The sequence below is a fragment of the Hippoglossus stenolepis genome, chromosome 23 (assembly GCF_022539355.2).
Source record: "Hippoglossus stenolepis isolate QCI-W04-F060 chromosome 23, HSTE1.2, whole genome shotgun sequence".
Classification (NCBI taxonomy): domain Eukaryota; kingdom Metazoa; phylum Chordata; class Actinopteri; order Pleuronectiformes; family Pleuronectidae; genus Hippoglossus; species Hippoglossus stenolepis.
In genome coordinates this window covers 2,976,327-2,999,446 of record NC_061505.1, presented here as the reverse complement: position 1 = coordinate 2,999,446, position 23,120 = coordinate 2,976,327, and the positions used below count along the sequence as shown (strand labels likewise).

The 23,120-nt window shown below is 45.4% G+C and overlaps 2 protein-coding genes across 4 annotated transcripts in view; both read left to right on the top strand.

Moving 5' to 3' along the window:
* znf638 (zinc finger protein 638) overlaps positions 1-23,120 on the top strand; it is a 59,929-nt gene that overhangs the window by 34,075 nt on the left and 2,734 nt on the right. Inside the window, exons 21-29 of one of the 3 annotated variants that reach the window (XM_047338834.1) lie at positions 244-338; positions 470-493; positions 1,050-3,588; positions 3,697-3,790; positions 3,882-3,995; positions 4,102-4,389; positions 4,676-4,786; positions 4,876-4,997; positions 5,085-5,466. In XM_047338834.1, coding sequence (XP_047194790.1) covers positions 244-338; positions 470-493; positions 1,050-3,588; positions 3,697-3,790; positions 3,882-3,995; positions 4,102-4,389; positions 4,676-4,786; positions 4,876-4,997; positions 5,085-5,159 — 3,462 coding nt within the window. In that variant the 3' untranslated portion in view covers positions 5,160-5,466. Of the gene's footprint in view, positions 1-243; positions 339-469; positions 494-1,049; positions 3,589-3,696; positions 3,791-3,881; positions 3,996-4,101; positions 4,390-4,675; positions 4,787-4,875; positions 4,998-5,084; positions 5,467-23,120 lie in introns of those variants that run through there. The other 2 variants (XM_035149432.2, XM_047338833.1) reach the window with 2 other exon arrangements.
* LOC124851340 (phosphatidylglycerol--prolipoprotein diacylglyceryl transferase-like) lies at positions 9,302-9,790 on the top strand. The gene has a single exon (XM_047338835.1). It carries the CDS (start codon positions 9,305-9,307, stop codon positions 9,644-9,646), a length of 342 nt encoding a protein of 113 aa, XP_047194791.1. The 5' UTR covers positions 9,302-9,304; the 3' UTR covers positions 9,647-9,790.

Genomic DNA, 23,120 nt, shown 5'->3' with positions numbered 1-23,120 from the left:
TCAGAGCATCAGAAGGTCTACATTAGTCTGCTGTTGTGTGTAACATCAATTATTTTTGAATGTGACTGTGGGCTGACAATTGCAGAAAACCCTGAAATTAACAAATTTATTAAGTTTTTATTGCTGAGTCCTCAATAATTATTTCCCCTACTACTCTGCTGAGATTCTTTGACCAGGTTTGTCGCATCACTTTCTTCATTTCTTTTCCTCTCTCTCTCTCTCTTAACTTTGTCCATGATTCAGATCTGTGTGGAGATGGCTGACTCCAGTGGTGTAGGTCAGGTTCTGGAGAAGTACAGGCTTTTTTCACCAAACCCTCGATGTGATCAAGTGGTGTTGTAAGTGTCCTCAAATATATTCCTCTCAACAATGTCTTTTCATGAAGTTTGGTTCCCTCTCTATGAGTTTAAAATGTTTTCAATGCCCTGTTTTCACACCTAAACTGACACCTCTCTTTTCCTTCTTACAGTAGAAAAGGCATAGGCTTTCAGTCGTGAGTATATACCTTTTTTAATTTATTATTTTTCTACAATGTAACTGTAATTATGTTAATTAAATGAATAGCTGCAGCCTTGAAGGCTCCACAGGAAGAGAAACCCGAGGGATGTCTTAACTATTAAAGAAACACAATAAAACCTTAAAGCAACAGCTTGATTAAAATCTATTTTATGGTTCAGTGACCATAAAATAGACTGACTGAGAGTCACAGCTTCAACTGTCACAATTAAAAACCAGAGTTTATCTCCAATATTCAGCAGGAAACTGTTAAAACATGAAGAATTCTAAACGGGGTTTGGTGGATTTGTTACAGCAGCAGCTCTTCTGCTCCATGAAGCAGGGGATCATGGGTAATGTCCACCGTTCAGTTGTGTTTCGGTTCAGTAGGTGGGACAATGCAATTTGTTTCTCTATATGAAATCACTTTCTGAGCCCAACGGAATTAATCACCATGTGGCTGCAGGGGGCGCTGTTGCTCAGCATATTTCTGATGTCACTGTCTTTTAAAGTGCGATATTACGCTGTTTTGTAAGAAGTTTTTCTGTTTTTAGTCTGAATACCTTTAAGAAGCGTCTCGAAGCCTCCAGAGGGGCCTCTATAAACCTGGATTTGGGCAGCGTCAGAACTGAAGCCAAGCCTCCAAAGCAGCCTCTTCCCTCCGGCCTCTCCGATAAAGGGCAACATCCTGTTCTGCAAACCAGTATCCCAGCCTCTGCTAAACCAGCTGGTGATGTCCCGATGGAGGACGTTGAGAAACTAGGAGCAGAACTGGCCACTGATTCCACATCTGCCCCTAAGGCAAATGAAGATGTAAATGCCGCTGATGGAGACACTGTCCCAGCTGCTTCCGGTCCCACATCCTCAGCCACAAGTCTGCCCAAATCTAACGAGACCACAACAGAACATCCTCCGATTGACCCGGACACCGTCGTGGCCGTGCTGGCAGCGGTTCGCCAGCACAGACTTGCCCAAGAAAGGACACAGAGAGGGAGTCAGGATGACGTTACAGACGTCTTACTTACTACTGATGATCAACCTTTAAACCTAAGTGAGTTTGTCACTGTTGATGAAGTTGGTGATGATGTGGAAGAAACAAATCCAGCCCAAGAAGCTTCAAGGGGCCAAGGAGATGCAAAGAAGAGAAAAGGAGAAGAAGAATCAGCAGAATCCTGCAAATCCCCCAAAGATATCGAAGAAGCTGATGATCAAATCCCAAAAGATGAAGACCAGCCTCTTAAAGTCTGTAGCAACAAAGACAGTGATGTTACTGAACAAGAAACCTTTGAGATATTGGATTCAATTGACGATCAGACGATAATGGACCAAAACACTGAAGCGTTGAGTGATCAGATGTCTACAGACATTACACGTATAGAAGAAGAGGAAGATGCCTTTAAGGTAGTGGATTCTTTTGAAGATCAGCCAACAACTACAGAGTCTGAGTCTGACAACAAGAAACCTGATGCGACTTCTAGAAGAGATGATAGATCTTCAAAGAGGAGTGGCCTGAGGACCAGAGCATCCAAAAGTGAAGAGAAGGTAAAATCACCAGAGAAACAGGACAGGATGGTCAAAAGATCAGAAACACCACGAGACACCACTGCAAGACTTCCTAAAAGAGACCAAGACACTGAAGAGGAGAAGGTGTCGGAGATGGTCGATTCCATTGAAGAAGAACTGGTTCAAGAAGCGGCCGCCACAGAAAGGACCGATAGAAGAAGGAGTGGAAGAGGAAAGAAAGAGGACAAAATGACTCTGAATCTCACTGAAGCATCTGAAAAAGCAGATGAAGATGAGGAGGCTTCGTATGAAATCTTAGACTCTGTGGAGGACGAGACTGCGACTGAGGAACCGGCCGTTATGACAAGATCCACCAGAGGAAGAAGGGGAAGGACGACTAAGAAAGACCAAACAAAAAAAGAGGACACACCGACGAGAAGGAGGCGCACTCCTGCCAGAGAATCACAGGAAAAAACTCCAAAGATGGAGAAGGAAGCATCTTCAAAAGAGAACTCACCAACAAAGAAGAGCGACATCACTGTAAGAGAGGAAATAGATGAGGATGCGACCTATGAAATATTAGACTCTGTGGAGGACGAGGTTCTTAAGGATGACCGGCCCCCTACAGGAGGAAAAAGAAAGCGGGGAAGACCAAAGAAAGCTGTTAAATCAACTAGAAAAGACACTGTAACACTGAAGGGCGACAAAGAGGCTGATGATGAAGAAAAGGTGTCGTATCAGATTCTGGAGGCTGTTAAGGATGAGATGGTTGAAGATCACCCTCCCACAGAACAGTCGCCCAAAAACGAGGAAGAGGAGCCTTTGTACCAGATTGTAGATTCTGTGGAAGATGATCGAGTTCAGGAAGAGTTGATGACCACTGAGGTGTCAAAAGATGAAACTTGTCCAAAAGAGGAGGCACCAACTTGTAGTACCATTGTTTTGGAAGCATCTGAAAAAGTGGTCGCAGAGGATTTAGAAAGTGGAAATGATCCATCTGCTGCAGAAGAGTCTGGTGTGGACAAGAAGGAAAGATCCCCCAAAATCGAGATCAAGAAAGAAGATACATCTACAACTAAGTCCCAAGGAGATGCCGCAACTCCAGCAGAAGAGAAGAACCAACAATCGTCCAGTAAAAGTGACACAATAGCTGTGAAGAGTGCTCTGCTGAACCTGGATGAAGTGAGGGATGAAGAGGACGATTCCCCCGAAGACACGGCCGAGGCGGAAGAATTGAGAGAGAGGCAAGCTGCTGCTGAAGAGAAGCAGCTCGCCAAGGAGCAAGAGAGGAAAACCAGGGAGAAAGATGGGAGGGAGCAAAGGAGTCGGAGTGGGAGGTGGAAGGCGAAGGAAAGGGGAAAGGAGCAGGAGGTCGTGGGCTCCACGGAGCTGGTGACTCCGGATGAGGTGGGAGCAGATGAGGCTAGAGAGAAAACGGTGGCGCAGTGTCGAGAGCCGGATGTTGAGATCAGGGCCGGAGAACTGCAGGGGCTCGTCACTCTGGATGAAACCGTAGACGCAGAGGAGGGAGAAGTTGAGCAAAGCACGTTGGAGCCCCGCCCACCCATCAAAGAGGACCACACAGTGGAGGTGAAGCTCAATTTAAAAATATGTTTATTCAATTTTCATATGTACTGAAATCACATGTACAGCATAACACAAATTTGCTGACGCTAATGATCTCTTGACTCCTTTTAGACTTTGGAGGAAGCAGGTGACAATGAGGAAGGGAACCGAGACGAAGCTGAGAAAACCTCAAGACCTGTTAAACGCAGAATCAATGACGACACAGGTATGTGGAGCCTTTTATAAGCTACAGTGTATGAATTATAGTTTAGTGTTATTATCATTTTTTGTGACTTTTGTTCCTCGTCTTTTATTAGAGGAGAGTACGACGTTTGTGACGGTGGACGAGGTGGGAGAGGTTGAAGAGGAGGGGAAAAAGGAAGCTCCCAGGACAAGAGGCCGACCCAAGAAGAGAACCAGAAAGACGCCAGGTAACACAAACATCTACGTCTATCTCTGGCTTCATAATTGTACAATGACTGAAATTATTTTGCTCTTTCTGTTTCATTTGTGTTAATTTATTATCTTTTACCACAGTGAGAAAATCTACGAGAGGGAAGAAAGTGGTTGCAGAAGAACAACCGGAATCAGGCTCTGATGCTCCACCTCCCACTTCTCCCGACGCCTCGTCGTCATTGGACAAAGACCCATCAACGTTATCAAGTGACAGCCAGCAAGAGATCCAGAAGGCATTGTTAGAAGGAGCAGGCCATTCCGACATCGATGCTGCCTCTGCTGGGCAGGACCTGCAGCCTGAGCCCCCTGAGAACCAGAGGCTGGAAGGAGAGGAGGCGATAGAAGGACGGTGCAGGGCGGATGTTGAAGGTACAGAGAGACCAGCCAGCCATATGGATGTAGCTAGTTTGAGCCGCTTGTGTCCGTGATCCCGTTCTTTCTGTCACTACCCAGAGCTCAAGAGCATAGGTGAGGGTCAGATCGGTGATAGACCCCCTCAGTCGAGAGCAAGACCCAGAGACTTTGTGCCGAGTACTGGACGGTCATATTAGCTTCATCACTCCCGCTGGTTAACTAATTGACTAATCGTCGCAGGTTTAGTAGGATTGTCAAGGTTTGAATGATTTATCGATTGTTCTCTCTGCCTCTTCTTCAGTTCCGAGCAAAAGGAAGAGGGAGCCTGTCGGACCTGAGGCAAAGAGATCTCGTTCTCTGTCTCCTTCTGTGTCCATCAAACTGCCACCGTTCAGTCCCAGCAACCCCCTCGGTGAGAAACACACTCGCACTCAATGTCACTTAATATCGATTACGTCAGATTTATTTTAATTTTACATTTCTGCTTCTGTTTCCCATCAGGTCCGGAGTTTCTGGTCCCCAAACTGGGTTACTTCTGTAATCTGTGCCACGTTTTCTGCCTGCACGAGAGCAGCGCCAAGGACGCGCACTGCAGCAGCCAGACACACTACGACAATCTGCAGGTACGCACCAGCAAATACACAAAATCTAACACAATAACACACATGGCCTCACACTGTCTAAGTATTTATCTGGCTTTCTTTTTTCAGAATCACTACGAGAAGCTTCAACCCGAACCATCGAAAGGGTCGACGGAAAATTCTCAAGCTTCCTTTTCTGATTGATCCAGACGTCAGCTGCTGGTCTTTTTTAGTATAGTTGGTCCACACAAGACTTTTTGAGTTATAGGGAAGCTGGAACTTTCTTCAAAATCTGTCTTTTCACATTGTTTCAGATGATTGGAGGTTTCCCTGGCGCTCTTTTAATTCACATGAAGTTGTTGCACCATTTAAGGGCACCTGACAACAGAATTGGCGCCAACCAGCTGTAGATATTCACATCTGTGATGAATGTAAATGCCTATTGATTTACATGTTACATTGATTTTCTGTTTTGGAAATGTGATTAAAGTTTGGTCCTGTTAACCTTGAATCGTTGACTGATTGAGTCGTGTGACCATCAGCTCTGGGAAATGTTGGGGACGAGGATTTCTGGGCAAAGAGATGCTTTGTCTTTTACTCTGAAAGTGGTTGTTGGAATAATCAGAAAACCAAGTTTTTAGCAGAAACCCAGATATAACGTCTTGGCTTGCTACACGCGTGTGCCATATTTCATTCCTCAAGGCGAAAGTAAATGAATAGAAAGACCCTCTGTGACAATTTGTAGGGGGCGCTATCGAGTCATTCTTTAGACTCAATTTCCCGATCACATTAAAATACGTACATTTGTTGAGTTTTTGAGTATGTTTATTCACCAATGGGAAATTGATTTATACGAAGAAGACAAATAACAATCAGAGTAAACCCAATAATAAATGCAGCATTGGCGCTTTTACTCTGAAGGCTCGTCAACCAAAGCGGAAGTCTTCACGCTCTTAAACTTCCGGGATGCTGATGGCGGACCGAAGAGTGTGAACCTGAAAGTGAAAGACGACAAAAGCAAAGAAGTGACGGTAAGAAACCAAAAGAAACGACGTCGGACAACCGCGGACAGAGAAACGTGTCCGCTGCTTGTCTCACGGTCGTTTGTCTCCGGGCCTCGCTGCTGCCCTGCTAGCGTTAGCACATGCTAGCAGCGTTAGCACATGCTAGCAGCGTTAGCACATGCTAGCAGCGTTAGCACATGCTAGCAGCGTTAGCACATGCTAGACGCGTTAGCAGGTGCTAGCGTTAGCACAAGCTATCAGCGTTAGCACATGCTAGCAGCGTTAGCACAAGCTATCAGCGTTAGCACATGCTAGCAATGTTAGCAGGAGCTAGCAGCGTTAGCAGGAGCTAGCGCAGGTCTGTGTGGATGGTGAACGTCTGTGGTGTCAGGCTCGTTGAAGCCAAAAGGTGTTTTCAGACATTAAAACGTGTATTTGCAAAATGTCTGCATATCTCTAAACGTGTCACTGGGACAGGTCCGCGCAGAGAGGCCTCGATACCAGGGAAAGAGGATCTGAATCCACAGATCACTGTGAGATACATGTGGTGCTACAATAACAAACAACTTCTACATCATTTGTTAATGTATCAGACTCCACATGGTCATTTCAGTGTAAATGTGGGTGTATGAACAATTTAATAATATCAATAGAGGGCCAGTGTCAAGAAATACCACTTTCCTCCATTTGTATTCCCCAGTGCAGTTCCTGTTGTAAACAACCTCTTCTCTTGTCCTGTGTTGAAGCTCCAGAGCCTCCTCAGAATGAGTCCTCCTCAGATCGCTGCTCAATGTCCTGTCACTTGTTATTGTTTGTGTGCAGATCTTTTTATGAAGTGCTTCTCCACAACCTTGTTGTCGAAGTCAACACGCTGCCATCACACAGCAGTTAATTGCCATGAAAAGGGAGAAGTTTAGGATAAACTCTGGCACTAAAACACGTTATTAACTGTACTTCTTTAGCTTTAAGGGTGCGTGAAGCTGGTTTGCTTCTTTGTACCAGTTATGTTAGAAGTTAATGTGACGACGGTATCACGATTCAAATATTTGAAAATCCCTGATAAATCTCTTGGCCATCAAATTATAAACCATGTGAGTTCCAATGGGTCTTATCAGACGGGTCAGTGCCAGTAACTACCTGCGATTAACGAGATGTTTTGAAATGGAAACTTTGCATTTTGACGATTTGCTTTGTCCGTCGGCCTGTGCTTGTCTCGACTGTTCCCACCAGGGTTGAGCCTGCAAAGGAAATAAATGAGTGTTTCTCTTCTAGATGTCTGACTTTCCTCACCTCTTCTTTTTTCATAGTGAAGATCAGGAAATGTAATAGACAGAGTGAATGTGTGTCTGACAGGAAGCGCCAGAGAGGACAAGACCTTCCACATAATGGATGTTACCCATGGAAGCCGATGTCCACTCTCATTCAATAATTCTTTCCTTTTTGTTTTTTAAATTCAGCTTTGCATTGCTATTGGAGCGTTGTGCCCTTTATCCTGCTCCAGGGCCCTTACGAGGCCCCCCCCCCACGCAGGGCTCACAGGGAGTCTGTTCCTGATTGAAGAGCAGGCCGTGTCCTTCAGGCTTAACTGAAAGCCCAGCTACCATTGTTGTAGAGCCATGGACCTGCTGTAAACCTGACAGCCAGCCGACTGCTCCATCCATTAAACTCCTTAACCTTCTTAAGGTTGCAAATACCATGTCTCATCCCCTTTATAACCCCTATGAATCTGGGAACCAGAGTTCCAGCCAGGGGCCATATGGACTCCCTAGTGTGCAGGCAGAGAGGCCCCCTCGGAGGGCAACCCCTGTCCTGGGACCAGGGTCCAGCTTCTCTTCTCCTGCAACTCCGGCCAACCATGGTGGAAATATCCCATCCCTGCTGACTATGCCAGTGAACTACAGGCCTGAACAGAGTCGGGCCAGAGTAAACGTGGGGGACATAGAGAGGTCTGTGGACTCGCATATTAGCAGAGCCAGAGAGGAGGTGACATCCATAGGCCAGAGCACTCGTTTTACCAACACAGGGACGACTTCCTATCCGATGTCCTCAACCTCTGCCTCTGGTGGACGCAGACAGCCTGATGTTGATAGTAGAAGTAGCTCCTTGGCCTGGTTGCCATGCTACAAAGGATCAACAGCAGCTGATTCCTCAAATTTTTTTTCGCCACCTGCTTCATGTAGCCTTACAAGCAGTGGTGGCAGTACGTTTAATGCCTCCAGTGACAGACAGCGGGATGGACAGTCCATTCCACAATTAGGTGATTATGACTATCGTGTACCAGACAAACCTGCAGCTCCTACTGACACAAGTCACCCCATGTACACTTCCGAATCTGCTTCTAGCATCCTTTTAAATTTTGGACTTGAAAGAGAGGATTTGGAATATCTAGTCCAATACCCTGAGGATCAGCTCACCCCGGCCAAGCTTCCGTTCATCTTGCGGGAAATCCGCATCCAGAAGACCAATAGAGCTATGACTGCAGCTGAGTCAAAACCCTATCCTGAACCCCAACCGTTCAGAGGTGCCACTGGCAGGGACAGTTTGACTAGTTCTGGAGGGTCATCAGCTGTTCTCCAGCCCAGCAAAGTGATTGACTATGGACATACTAGCAAATACGTTGGCGGGGTTGGGGATGAGATTGGAAGAAATAGTGGCAGAAGTGCCAACAGTGGTGGGAGTGGCAGTATGTTGTTGGCGAACACTAACAATAGCAGCCACAGTCAAGAACCACCTCAAAAGGAAGGTAGCTCTGTCGCAAAATCTTCGTACAATTCAATACAGAGCTCACTTGCTCCCCCACGCATTGATCCAGCAAAGCAGTTGAAGACCCAACCGAACCAGACACCTCAAACAATCGTTAGCTCTTCTTCTCTGCCAAGAAAAGACAGAGACAGAACAGTTTATACGCCTGAAGCCTGCAAACCACCTCCTTTGAAAGAACTAGAGACAGATCGCAAGTTAGCATCCATGACCCAACCCTCTTCCACTTTGTTTCGTGGTGTGCATCCTGACCGACCTGGTCTTGTGCTCATCGGCAACAGTGACACTAAGAATCCGAGCACAACTCAAGGTAAAGGGTCAGTTGTTGCTGAGCAGAGGCAGATGCAGCAGAGGCAGCAGAACCAGATAAAGCAGATGCAGCAGAACCAGATGCAGCAGAACCAGATGCAGCAGAGCCAGATGCAGCAGAACCAGTGCCACAGAGCCAGATGCACCGGATGCCACACAGCCAGATGCCGCAGAGCCAGATGCCACATAGCCAGATGCCGCAGAGCCAGATGCCACAGAGCCAGATGCCACAGAGCCAGATGCACCAGATGCCACAGAACCAGGCCGCAGAGCCAGATGCCACAGAGCCAGATGCACCGGATGCCACAGAGCCCAGATGCCGCAGAGCCAGATGCCACAGAGCCAGATGCCACAGAGCCAGATGCACCGGATGCCACAGAGCCAGATGCAGCACAGCCAGATGCCACAGAGCCAGATGCACCGGATGCCACAGATCCAGATGCCACAGAGCCAGATGCACCGGATGCCACAGATCCAGATGCCACAGAGCCAGATGCACCGGATGCCACCGAGCCAGATGCCACCGAGCCAGATGCCACCGAGCCAGACGCAGCAGAGCCAGAGGCAACCACAGAAGCAGCCAGAACGATCAACGATTATCCCTCGTCCCATCAATAATCCACCGCCTCAGCCAGTCCTGAGCTCTATGAACTTTCTTCAGTCCCAGGCGCCTTCCAGCAGCCAGGGTCCAGCAAAGAAGCCAGTGTCCAAGGGTCTGCCAGCGCCGGCTATGATGTACGACTATGCAGCGGCCTCACCGAGAGCCTTTCCACATACCTGTTCTCTGTGTTTCAAAGAATGCTCTCAGATGAAGGTGAGTAGAAGAATGCACTCTCCCTATAAACAATTGTGGGTTACAATTTGTTTTCTTTTAATTTACATGAGATCATTTAAAATAGATAATTGATAATAATAATAAGCTGTGTTTGTAAAAGTAAGCTATAAATTGCAAACTCGTTGACCCTCACCTCAGTGATGTACTCCAAACTGTTTCAATGATGTTCACTGTCCCTTTTTTTTTGGAGCCAAGCTTCCATTTTTGATGTATTCTTAATTATTTTTGTTTCCCAACATATTTCAGTCATTACTAAACATACTATGAACTTGAAGCCAACCAGTAAACATTGTACTTCATGAATCAAACATCAGCAGAGATACATTTTTCTTTCTCGACCATCTTTTTGATTATTTTCCTCTTTTTTGGGACGCCACATTTCACATTTTGAGAACTCAATGAAGGAGCATCGGCTTCTTCCTCCCGCCAGTTTCCACATCGACCTGCCTTTACCCAGATGGAGATGTGTCTGCTTTTGGTTTTGTCCTGATCCATTCCTGATAAAGACCTGTGCCGAAAAAATTTGATTTTACGCAAGACTGAAGAGCGAGACGTTGCAGAATCCAGAGCCCCAAGAAGAAGACCTTTTGTTTTGGTTGTCACTAGAACTGTGACTCCTCATTTGCCTTTTGAAATCAAGCCTAATAAAAGCAGCTGTAACTAGAATGTCACTAATTGACTCGCTTACCTCCGCCAAGGCCCGACAGTCTCCTTAAATTAAAGCAAAGTGCACGAACTTACAAAAGCTCACAGATATAAGTTTTTTTTCATCAAGATCCGTGAATTATTCTCTGGGAAATTGATGAAAATCGACAGAAAAATCAACCTGATCTCGCAATGTTTAAGAATTATTTAAAAAAACATCCCTGGATCCGCCCCCTCTGTCCGAATCCACACCATAATTTATAATCCTGCTAACAAACAAACCAACAAAGAAACAGACATGAGCAAAAACATAAGCTCCTTGGAGGAGGTAAGTATAAAGGTTCTAATATACTTAACTTGTTAAGATCAGCTGTTGCTGTAACAAACACTGATTCACCTCATGCATCATTAAAACCTATTTAAATAAACACCTATTTTTCTATCAGCTCCAGAGACTGAGAAATAAAGGCATTAGTCAACGTTGACATTTCTGTTTTTCAGAAAACCTTTTAGGGTTTCAAATAATGCTTAAGTTTTAACATTTTCTCTGATGGTGGCTGGAGTCTTTATGTGTTTAATATTTAAATAATAAAAGGATTGGTGAAAACCTTTCACTGGGACATGTAACAGTTCTAGTTGAGCCATTACCTGCTTCGTTGCTGATTTCCTCAGTGAAGATTCTCCTGAAGAAACCACGTACCCCCCCACCCCCCCACAACCCCAACCACACTCATTGGAGTCGTCTCTTCCCCTCCACCGCTTGCTACCACCGTCTGTCAGCTCCAGAGAGAAATAAAGGTTTCAGTCATGTTGACAGTTCTGTGGAGTTTTTCAGCTTCGGTGCTCGGGTCTTAATGTGTTAATATTTGTGTCCACATTCAGGTGTTACATTTGTTTTCATGTTCATTTCTGTTTGTCAAATAAGGCTTGATTCATGCACAGCTTTTTATTGACTCCATGAGCCTTTTTTGACTTTAACTTTCATGACTTACTATTTTTTTACTACGAACATTTATAAAAATTGCCTTTTTTACATACGAAAACAGAAAATAGAATTGGACACTTACTAGAGGGACAAGCTCTGAAGCTCTAAGGAACTTCTGTCGTGCTGCCGTAAGGTTGAACAATCAGAGAATTTAATATTTAAACTGATGAGGTCTGATTAAATGTTGTGCTTGTTTTGTTTTTTTGTTCTGATTGCCAGGACTGGATCTCCCACCAGAACACCAGTCTTCACCTTGAGAGCTGCAGAGTCCTCCGGACAAAGTTAGTTCTTCTTTTGAATTTTGTGACAGAATTGCCGATGAACTGAGAGGAAATACTGGACAGAAAGAGAGAAGGGTCTTAGGATTGTTTGTCTCTATGTCACCAAGTAACAAGTGTTTTGTTTTTCCACAGATACCCAGAGTGGAATGGTGATATCGTACTCAAACCCAGGTACATTTCTCCAGTCTTCAGACAGGAGTAGTAGCCAATCCAGTTGTAAACTGGTGACGATTTTTTGACATTTTCTTTGCCCGTCATTAACCTCTGCTTATCTCGTTCCCTGTTCTCTTCAGGGATGCAGGGAAAGATGGCAAGCCCTCGTCCTCAGCCTCTGCGCAGACTTACCAACATCAAAAGAAGAGCAGTCATGAGAGCCCCTCCCACTCCCGCAGCCCCCGTCGCCACTTCAGCTCGGAGGGTAGAGGAGAGAAACGCAGCCGATCACGATCACCGCGCAGCTCCAGATACTCTCACAGGTTTGAAAGACACAAATTCAGATTATGAGCAATAATATTTGGAAAATGACCAAAGATTCATTTGAAGGTCATTTAACAAAACTCTCAGTGAAACTTTTTGTTGTTGTATTTACCATTTGTTCAATCAACCGTTAAAATAATTTCTCCATACTTTAGTTCCCGATCTCGTTCACGTTCTCCACGGTATGACCGTCATCGGTCGCATTCAAGTAGCCAGGAGAGACCGGGGAGAAGAGGTGAAAGGTCCCCACCGAAGAGGAGTGACATGAGAAGGTCCCCTCCCAGGAGGACTGACGAGAGGAGGTCCCCTCCCAGGAGGACTGAGGAGAGGAGGTCCCCTCCCAGGAGGACTGAGGAGAGGAGGTCCCCTCCAAGGAGGACTGACGAGAGAAGGTCCCCTCCCAGGAGGACTGACGAGAGAAGGTCCCCTCCAAGGAGGACTGACGAGAGACGGTCCCCTCCGAGGAGGACTAACGTGAAAAGGTCCCCGCTAAGACGGAGTGATGCGAGAAGGTCCCCACAAAAGAGGAGCCGAGAAAGACGATCGTCCTCAGAGAGGTCCCCTCCACAGAGAAAGAGCAGTACAGAGAGACTGGCACAGAAACTGCTGCAAAAAACAGGTTCGACAAGTTGCAAACATTTTTACACCACAACAGCAACACAGTGGAAACTTTCCTCTGAAACTGTTTGTCCCCTTTGTCTCTCTAGATGTCCAGTCTCTGTCCAAACAGACTGACCTGGAGGCTGTGGTTAAAACTTTACTCGCTGAGATAACCAAGATGAAGTCTTCCTCCTCGTCATCCACTTCGTCGATCAAGGGAGGAAAAAACGTGAAGTCTACTCCCGCTGCTGGAAGAATGGGCTCATCCTCTGCTGCCTCTTCATCATCGTCCTCCTCAGCAGCGAAGAAGAAGAAGACGACAACATTAACCAAGGCCAGCCTGAAGAAGAGTGATGCAAGTGCTTCCACGAAGACTAAGGTTGGTGTGTTTGTGTCTGTGTATTAGCATCATGGACATTTAGCAACAGTCTATTGCTGGAAATCAATTTTCCTCGTTTCCCTGGACGCTGAGACATTTTCTTACTATTTATAAAATTCAACCATTTTCAGTTTATAACATCAAAGTCTACGTATTTCTTTCTCAGTCAGGTAGACCTACTTCTTCACTTCCAACCAAGGTGAGGTTAGGAGGGGTTCTTAAAAGTGTCGCTCACAGTGATATGGTTACTGCAGTGGAGCAGTTTGGAGAAATCGAATCAGCTGTAATGCATCGGCACAAACTGCAGGTGTGTATAACAAAAGAGTTCATGTTTCTGCTTGTCAGTCCAATAATCAATTGTCTCTTCATAATATGGAATATACAGTGCTGTGATTCTGGCTAAAATAATGATATTTGTTATGTTGACATCAGAAAATCTGTCGACATCATGTCCATAAATTGTACCATAAGTGGATAACTTCCTAATCGCAACAAGCTCATTGGGCAACACCTCCTTTTTCTGATGAAAGTCCCGATGGTCGTGGTAATCCCGGGTCGTGTGTGTTTGTGTCATGTAGGCAGTGGTGACTTTTAAGAAAGAGGAAGACGCTAAGAAACTGAAGAGCTTGGCGAGCATCAACATGAGAGGATTCCCCGTCACTGTCGTCAAGGATGAGGTATGACTGACCAAGGAATACTTGGACTGTGTCAACAGCGGACATATAATTATCATATACATTGTCTTTAATCAGATGAATCTAAAATATCAAGTCTTATTTCATTTGTTTGCAGGATACTGAGCCAAAGAAGACTCCTCTGAAGTAAGATATGCTTCATTCTCACAGTTTAACATTGATAAGTAGCAGCAGGACGCAGGACGTGAGATAAATTTAACTTTTTACACATGACAAGAATAATATAACAAAGAACGATTTTATTTTCTGTCAAATCTACAGGTATTGTTTCCACTTCCTGTATTTTATCATTCATTTGTCATTACATGTTTTTATTTAAAAATGAGCGATTGCCAACAAGTACGATCTTGTAAAACATTCAAACTTTCATGTCTCTGTTTTCTCTTTCTTGACAACCATGTAATCGTTGTTCACAGAAAACCGGCTGTCTCCAGTGTCTCCACATCTCAAACCTCTAAATCCACAAAACCCACGACCTCCAGAAAAGTTCCCTCTACATCTGTCAAAACGTCACTTACTCGTCCAAAAAAGCCTTTATCTTCAGCCTCTGCAGCAAAGGGAACCACAACAGGCAAATGTCCCAGTCAGAAAACAGCTGTCAAAGGCTCATCCAGTGTCACTAAAGCCAAAGTCTCGGTTTCCAAACCAGGGACTGTCCCGTCCAAACCGATCGCCAAAACGGCAACATCTGAGAAGCAGAAAGGAAAGACAGTCGAGGTCAGTAAATCAAAGAGCTTGACTGTTGCTGAACCAACTAGGGTCTCAGAACTTGTCCCTGAAGTAAAGGTCGAAGTGGAAACAGCCTCAGCTTCGCAGGAACCTGAAACACCAGTGGACAACTTGGCTGCAGCAGGAGATCCAACAAAAGTCAAAGTTGAAGAAAAAGCTGCAGATGTGACATCCGAATCCCCAATATCAGAAAAACGTACTCAGTTAAAGTCAAAAGAACTAGACTCAAAGGTTCAACAATCTGTCGTGGTGCTGGAAGACTCAGTTAAGGTTGTGACGGGAAGTGAGACAGTTCCTGAGCTGAAGCACGAACCGGAACCGGTCACGGTCGATGCAGTGGCTAAAGAAGCCGACGGTGCTGAGCCGATGGAGCTTGGGGAAACGGGAGTGGACGTGGCAGAGCCCATGGAAGAAGAAAGCTGTGCTGAGGTCAAAGAAGAAAAACTGACTAATGTGGAAGCTGTTTCTGACAAATCCACCGAGAGTCAACCGCCAACCAGGACAGATGAGACCAGACCTCCTGCTGTTCCACCTCCAGACACAGAAGCAGATCCTAAACCTGCAGACACAAGTTCTCAGATGCTACAGACCACCATTAAAACAGAAACAGCTGATGAAGCGTCAGCACAGGTCCCAGAACCAGAGTCTGCAGCCCCGGAGGCCGCAGCCCGGACGCCGCAGCCCCGGAGGCGCAGCCCGGAGGCCGCAGCCCCGGAGGCCGCAGCCCGGACGCGCAGCCCCGGACGCGCAGCCCCAGCCCGAGGCCGCAGCCCCGAGGCCGCAGCCCCGGACGCCGCAGCCCGGACGCCGCAGCCCCGGACGCCGCAGCCCCGGAGTCCAAATCCAGTGAGAGTCAACCACCAACCATTAAAGATGAGACCGGGCCTCCTGCTGTTCCACCTCCGGACACAGAAGCAGATGTTAAACCTGCTGACACAAGTTCTCAGATGCTACAGACCACCATTAAAACAGAAACAGCTGATGAAGCGTCAGCACAGGTCCAAGGCCCAGAGTCCACAGAACTGTCTGCAGCTTCCGGTCTTGTCATCAAGATGGAGGCTTCCCAACCTCCAAGCTCAACTGAAGAGGGGGAGAAAACTACAATGGAAAAAGGTTTGTTGGAGACTAGGGGAAGGATGGTGATATTTTAAATAGAAAGACCAAAGCACACATTGTGTTAGCCCGTCAGTGTTTCCTTTACGTCTTTGTAGCACCTTTTAATGGGAAGTGGACAGGCTCTTGTTAATGACCTGTTAAAATATCGCTCCTCATCATAGTTCATTTTCTTTTTAGAAGAACCTGCGTCTGCCGCGAAGAACCAAACGGATCCCAAATCAGCTGAGGAGGCCGACAAAGTTTCAACTGAGCCAACAGCTGGAGCAGTGAGCGACCTACAACCGGCAGTAACCACGTCTTCAACTGCAGATCCCCAGCCGATGATCGGGGAGATGGTTGAACAGCACTTTAATCCAGAAACAATCTGTAAGAAATATAAGCGATTTTGCTGCGTTTTGTCTCACTGGAACCGAAAATGTATTTAAATCTCAATTTCTAAATATTTTTTCTAACCTTTCCTTCGTCGTTTTCGTTCATAGCGCGGCTAAACCAGAAAACCTGCCTCTCAAAACGGGTACGTTTTCTCAAATCACCTTATGAAACTCACCGTGGCTTGAATGTCACATTGAGCGAAATAACTCATCCAGTCAAAGGTGTTTTATTAAAGATCTCGGTAAACTATCGTCGATGACTCGCTCTCATTTTGATCTCTCGCTCTTCGTCTCCACTCCAGCAGTTTGTTGACCTGGGTCGGAAGCTGCTGATGATCACCAACCTGCCGAAGTACGACGACGGCTGCTACACGGAGGAAGACGTCGCCAAACTGCTCGTTCCATTCGGATTTAAATACGAACACGACAAAATCTATGTTCTTCCTCAGATCTGCGTGGTAAGCACCGGATTTATAAATCAGTAGAATCTCCGAATCAGAATCTAAAGGTTCTGAAACATCTTCAAACTCCTGTCCGGCAGAGATTAAGAGTATCCGTGTCATACTTGTGTAAATAATACATATTTCTTTCCGTTTTCTTCCTCTTGAGGCTTTCGCGGAGATGCCGACAGTTGATACGGCGCACCACATCATCTCCGCCTGCTCACTCAAAGGCATCACTTTCAAACGGAACAAACTGGAGTTGTACGTCGTGTACACCGGCATCACAACAGAACCGGTATGTGTTTGTCCGGTGCTGCTTGTTTTTGTTCAGAGGTTTTTTTATAGATGTCCACAAAATGAAATCCTGCCTATTTTCATGTGTTTTTGTGCAGATGGGGTTTTATAAATCTGTGATGAAGGTGATGAATTCTGTAAGTGACACACACACTTATTTCCTCTTTACTTATTGAATGGAATGAACTGATTCAGATTCGTGGCAAATTGCAATTCAAATGTGGTCTTTTATTGTATTTTGTTCAGTTAGATGAGACTTTAATTTGACTTTGTCGGATTAATCGTTCGCCCCTTGTTCTCGATGCAGTCGGTGGATGACGAGGGAGAGAGAATAATCTACATCAATAACATTTCTCCGAGCGAAGCCAGAGACCTCAGGGAGGCTTTGAGAAAAATCGATTCAGTCACAAACTACCTGCCTCTGCTCAACAAGGTATAAACACACACACAGACGTTTCAGTGACTTTAATAAAGACTTCCTGTTCTTATAATCTGTCCTTTATATCCGTGTTTCAGGTTTTTATTGAATTTGAGTCCAGTATTCATGCCGATCGGCTCGGAGTGTGGTACAGCCTCCTGAAGCAGGCCGCTGGTCACACAGTGTGCAGGCTGAAGACACCACATTCAAAGGCTTCAGCTCCATGTGAGTCTTTGGGGGGGAAATAAACAACATCTTTATATTCCTTTTATTTGAAAAATTCAATGGGTTTTGATATATTACTACAGCACCGGAGCTTGCTGCGAACGCTCTGCCGGACGGCAAGGATGTTGCCCCCGGAGCGACTATCCCGTCAGTAGAATTTGACGTTCCACCGCGCAGCTTTGGACCGTTTTGGGTCACAATGGCTACTGGTCCCTTCGTGTTCCCCACCGTGTCTCCTTGGTTCATCATCCCAGGTAAGAGAAACGGCTGGAAACAAATATTTAGCTGCTGAATTTAACAGGTTTTTGTTCGGTTGAGTGACTCTGCTCTTTTTTTGCCTCCAAGAATATGTGACTGTCAGAAGAGATATGGATATCAAGGTAACCAATTTCCTTTCGTGTAGTTTACAGTTTAAAACTAGCAGTAGAGCCTTCACCTCCATCAAGGCCCAACCGTCCTATTAAATGAATCGAAGCTGCTCACACTCACAGATATCAGTCCCCTCAATAGCCCTGTTTTTTTGTGTGTCCTGCAGAAGGTCAACAGTCGAAGTACCATGTTCCCCACACTCATGTTTACCGGTTTACCAGAAGGAGGCTACAGGCAGGAGGACGTCGCCAGGCTGGTCTGGCCTTATTTCTCCAAACAAACTCTCCACTCCCTGTACTACAACGTGATCGTGCTGACACTGCAGAGGAGGGTGAGGACAAAAGGCTGCAGACGGACAATTGTTCCAGTTGAACTATGTTATAACATCTTTTCTTTCTTCTCCCCTCCAGGCCTTCGTGCATTTCAGCAATTGGAGGTCGTGCTATGATTTTATCCAAGATCACATCTTGAGGCAGATTTCTTTCAAACGCTGCGTTCTCAAGTCCCACTTTGTCCTGGAGTACATGTATCCTGAGTCAAAAGAGGTGTGGACACTGAGGAGAGAGTTAAACAGCACAACATGAATTTGATCGTCTCTCCTGACTCAACCTGGGAACCGTTTCTCAATGAACATTCAAACAGTCTGAACCATTTTGAGAAAAGATGTTGGTCGACTGTGAAACGTGTTTTAACAACATCTCTGATCATCTGTGTCTTTTTGCAGGAGCTCATGTACAAATCCTTGATGAAATGGAGCAACTCTGTAAGTTCCTAATAATTTATTTCAATCTGAAATTATATATTTCTTGACTCCTTGGTCCTTAACACCAGTCGTTTGTGGTTTTTCAGCGTGTTCCAGATCCCCAGTCTCTGGAGGAGCGGCTGCTCTGTGTGGAGATCTCTGAGACCAGTGTCGACCTCGTCAAGGCGGTCATGAAAATGGTGGCGTCAATTGCTAAATTTGTCAGCTTCCTGCCGCTCGCCAACAGGGTACGACAACGACAACACAACACACAGCTCCAGTTTTCACATTAAACTTTGGTTGTGGGCTGAAGAGACTATATATGTGAAGTAAAAGTGTGTTTTGATTGTTACTTCTCTCCTCAATCCCAAACCACTTGTTTTGATTCAGCTAAAGATTTATAACCCAAAGAAATAATTTCTAATAATAATCAGTGACAAATCAACTTTCAAATACAATCTACTAACCAACCCACTTACCTACCTGCCTATCAATGAACTAACCACCTACCTACCAACCTTACAACCAACTAGTTTAACCATTCTATTTACCTTTTACATTTAAAAGCTCTTAATTCCTTCTCTCTCTCTCTCTCTCTCTCTCTCTCTCTCTCTCTCTCTCTCTCTCTCTCTCTCTCTCTCTCTCTCTCTCTCTCTTTCTTTTCACTCTGTCTCTCTTTCTTTCACTCTGTCCATCACTGTCTCTCCACCTCAGATCTGTGTGGAGATGGTTGACTCCAGTGGTGTAGCTCAGGTGGTGGAGAAGTACAGATCTTCCTCAGTGCAGTGCACATTCAGGTTTGTTTGTCCTTAACTTAGAGATAAGAAATGTGAATAAATGTTTAGATAATTACCAACATCAGTGTTTCTCATCAGCCTTTATGAAAGTCTCGTTTTTGGAATCCCTTGTCCTCGCACCTAAACTGACAAATGTTTTTTTTTTCTCTTTCTTCACAGCAATAAAGTTCAACGTGTTGAATCGTGAGTAAATCGCTTTACGGTCGATTCTCATCAAGTGAATTATAAATAAAAACGTTGACAATATTCTGTGTGATAACTGCTACGAACCACAAGGTCACATGCAGGTTTACACTAAGGCCACAGATCATGTAGAGATTATTCATATCATTTTATAATAGACTTTTCTGTTTTCTTATTTAGTTTGAAGAGCCGAAAGCAGCGTCTTGAAAACTCCAGTGAGATCTTCACAAACCTTGAACTCAGTGCTGAAGTTCAGCCTCCAACACAGTCTCCTCCTCCTGAACGTTCAGATAATGATCCACAACTTGTTCTGCAAACCAGTGACTCTGTGTCTGCAAAACCAGCAGCACCGAGTGAACTCATCACTGGCGAAGATGTCGCAGCAGAACCAAGTTCCACGGCTGCAGGTGACGTAGCGATGGAGGAGGACACGGAGGAAGTGGGACCTGAGATCGTCCTGGACTCCGGTGTTGGGCCTCAGGCAAATGAAGATGTAGAGAAAGTCGCAGAGACGGAGGAGGTGTCAACAACAACAACTGTAGATGCTCCTGCTGATGGAACCAGTGTCCCAGCTGATTCCACCACCGGTGTGGTCGCCTCTGAAGGAACCAGCACAGATCTTCCTCGGATTAACCAGGACGTGTTCAGGGCCATCAAAGCAGCGGTTCGCCGGCACAGACTGACCCAAGAGATGAAGACGCAGAGTGAAGAGAACGAGGTGACGCCTGGCTTCAAATCTCAGGATAGAACATAACAATGTTCCCCAATCTCGTATCTTTACTGTGGATAGAATCGATTTTTGAACCATGCATGACATCATTTCTATCTTCTTCATGGCTTCACTGATCATATTACATCATATATCATATCCTTGACTTGCATTATACAATTGTACAAATCTGGAGATCATGGTGTCTTTATGTTTCTTTTCTACTGTCACTAATCCAGAGAAGCTGACCCTCTTCTTTTTAATGATTCTTTTGTAGAGCTCCAGCAACCTTAGTGTCAAGGATGAAGTCACACATCAAGAAAAGGTAAATGTCCATTTTTTTAATTCCGTGAAACGTCCTGTAACTTATCCGTCGTCCTTTTCCCTTATCTTTGTAAAACTGATGGTTGTTATCTATTTCATAGTTTGAGATTTTCTTTGTTCTTGATCCAGGGTCAGGATGATTTACACACTTCAGACGCCTTCGCTGTTAATGAGCCAAATTTCAACATCAGGGACTTTGTCACTGTTGATGAAGTTGCTGAAGATGTGGAAGAAATGAGCCCTGACCCCCATAGCTCCTCGTCCTCCTCAGGGACAAAAGAAACACAAAGCTCAGACGCTTCATCTGCTCCAAAACAAACCTCAACTAGATCCTTGAAAGACTCTAAGAGCTCCGCTTCTTCCTCGTCCAAGTCAACCAAAGACCACGTGAAGAGAAGCTCGTCTTCTATCTCGACCTCTGTGTCGCCAAAAACGACGAAGGACTCATCTAAGCCGACCAAATCCTCATCCTTTGCCTCTTCGTCTTTTCTGTCTCTTGAAACCTCTCCTTCCTCTTGTCACAAAGCACAGAGGAGCAAGACAAAATCTCCACTCAAAGGCTCTCATGCTTCATCCTCAAGTTGTGGAATCCGATCGTCCTCAACTGCACGTGAAAGGGTAAAGATGCTATCAGCAGCCGTGTCTGTGGAGCGTCTCCCTGTGTCACAGAGACAAGCAGCAAAAGAGAGTGTAGTGGCAAAGTCTGACCACAAAGTGTCAGCAGAGGGCATTGCTGCAAAAACTGTTGAGTCAGAGACCAAAATAGAAAAATCCTCGGAGATGCATCCACCTGCACAGGGACAGAGATTTGGGTTGAGCCAAGACCAGAATGTGGAGACTGGTTTAAAGGACACCGCACTCAAAGACCCGGAGAAAGGCAAAGAGAAAAAGGAAGAAGAAGAAGAGGAGGATGATGATGATGGTGAAAAGTACGAAATCCTTGATTCGTTCGATCACCGAACAAATGATAACATCGATGATTTGGATCAAGTAGGCAGCTCTGACACCAAGTCACCTGAACCTGAGAGTTTGCAGGAGGAAAACTTTCAGGTCTTGGACAGCGTCGACAATGAAGACGATGATGAAGAAGCTTGTTCTGAGAAGGTGGTAGACACTTCTATGGAAGACAAAAGAGCAACAGTTCAAGAGGAGAGTTACCTGGTTGAAGATGGCAGATCCACAGTAAAGCAGTTGTCTCGGGAAGGAATTCAAGTGGGCAACACATCTGATGACAAGTCTGCAGTTGAAGACTCAACAATTAAATATCAGCAGGCAAATAATGAAGGTAGTTTCCAAGTGTTAGACACAGGTATCAAACAAGCTGCGAGGGGCAAAGGAGATGTGAAGAGAACACAAAATAAAGAGGAGGAGGTCCCAGCCGTAATGACATCAGCAGAATCCTGCAAACCCTCCAAAGATGTCGAAGAAGCTGATGATCAAATCCCAAAAGATGAAGACCGGCCTCCTAACGTCTGTGACAACAAAGAAAGTGATGTTACTGAACAAGAAACCTTTGAGATATTGGATTCAATTGACGATCAGACGATAATGGACCAAAACACTGAAGCGTTGAGTGATCAGATGTCTACAGACATTACACGTATAGAAGAAGAGGAAGATGCCTATAGGGTGGTGGATTCTTTTGAAGATCAGCCAACAACTACAGAGTCTGAGTCTGACAACAAGAAACCTGATGCGACTTCTAGAAGAGATGATAGATCTTCAAAGAGGAGTGGCCTGAGGACCAGAGCATCCAAAAGTGAAGAGAAGGTAAAATCACCAGAGAAACAGGACAGGATGGTCAAAAGATCAGAAACACCACGAGACACCACTGCAAGACTTCCTAAAAGAGACCAAGACACTGAAGAGGAGAAGGTGTCGGAGATGGTCGATTCCATTGAAGAAGAACTGGCTCAAGAAGCGCCACCACAGAAAGGACCGATAGAAGAAGGAGTGGAAGAGGAAAGAAAGAGGACAAAATGACTCTGAATCTCACTGAAGCATCTGAAAAGCAGATGAAGATGAGGAGGCTTCGTTGAAATCTTAGACTCTGTGGGAGAGCGGGCGACTGAGAGCAGCCGTTATGACAAGATCCACCAGAGGAAGAAGGGGAAGGACGACTAAGAAAGACCAAACAAAAAAAGAGGACACACCGACGAGAAGGAGGCGCACTCCTGCCAGAGAATCACAGGAAAAAACTCCAAAAGGGAACTCACCAACAAGGAAGAGCGACATCACTGTAAGAGAGGAAATAGATGAGGATGCGACCTATGAAATATTAGACTCTGTGGAGGACGAGGTTCTTAAGGATGACCGGCCCCCTACAGGAGGAAAAAGGAAGCGGGGAAGACCAAAGAAAGCTGTTAAATCAACTAGAAAAGACACTGTAACACTGAAGGGCGACAAAGAGGCTGATGATGAAGAAAAGGTGTCGTATCAGATTCTGGATTCTGTGGAGGATGAGATGGTTGAAGA

Bases quoted from the DNA above. Each gene is read 5' to 3' on its own strand.
- LOC124851340 (XM_047338835.1), top strand. From the start codon at position 9,305: ATGCCACAGAGCCAGATGCACCGGATGCCACAGAGCCCAGATGCCGCA.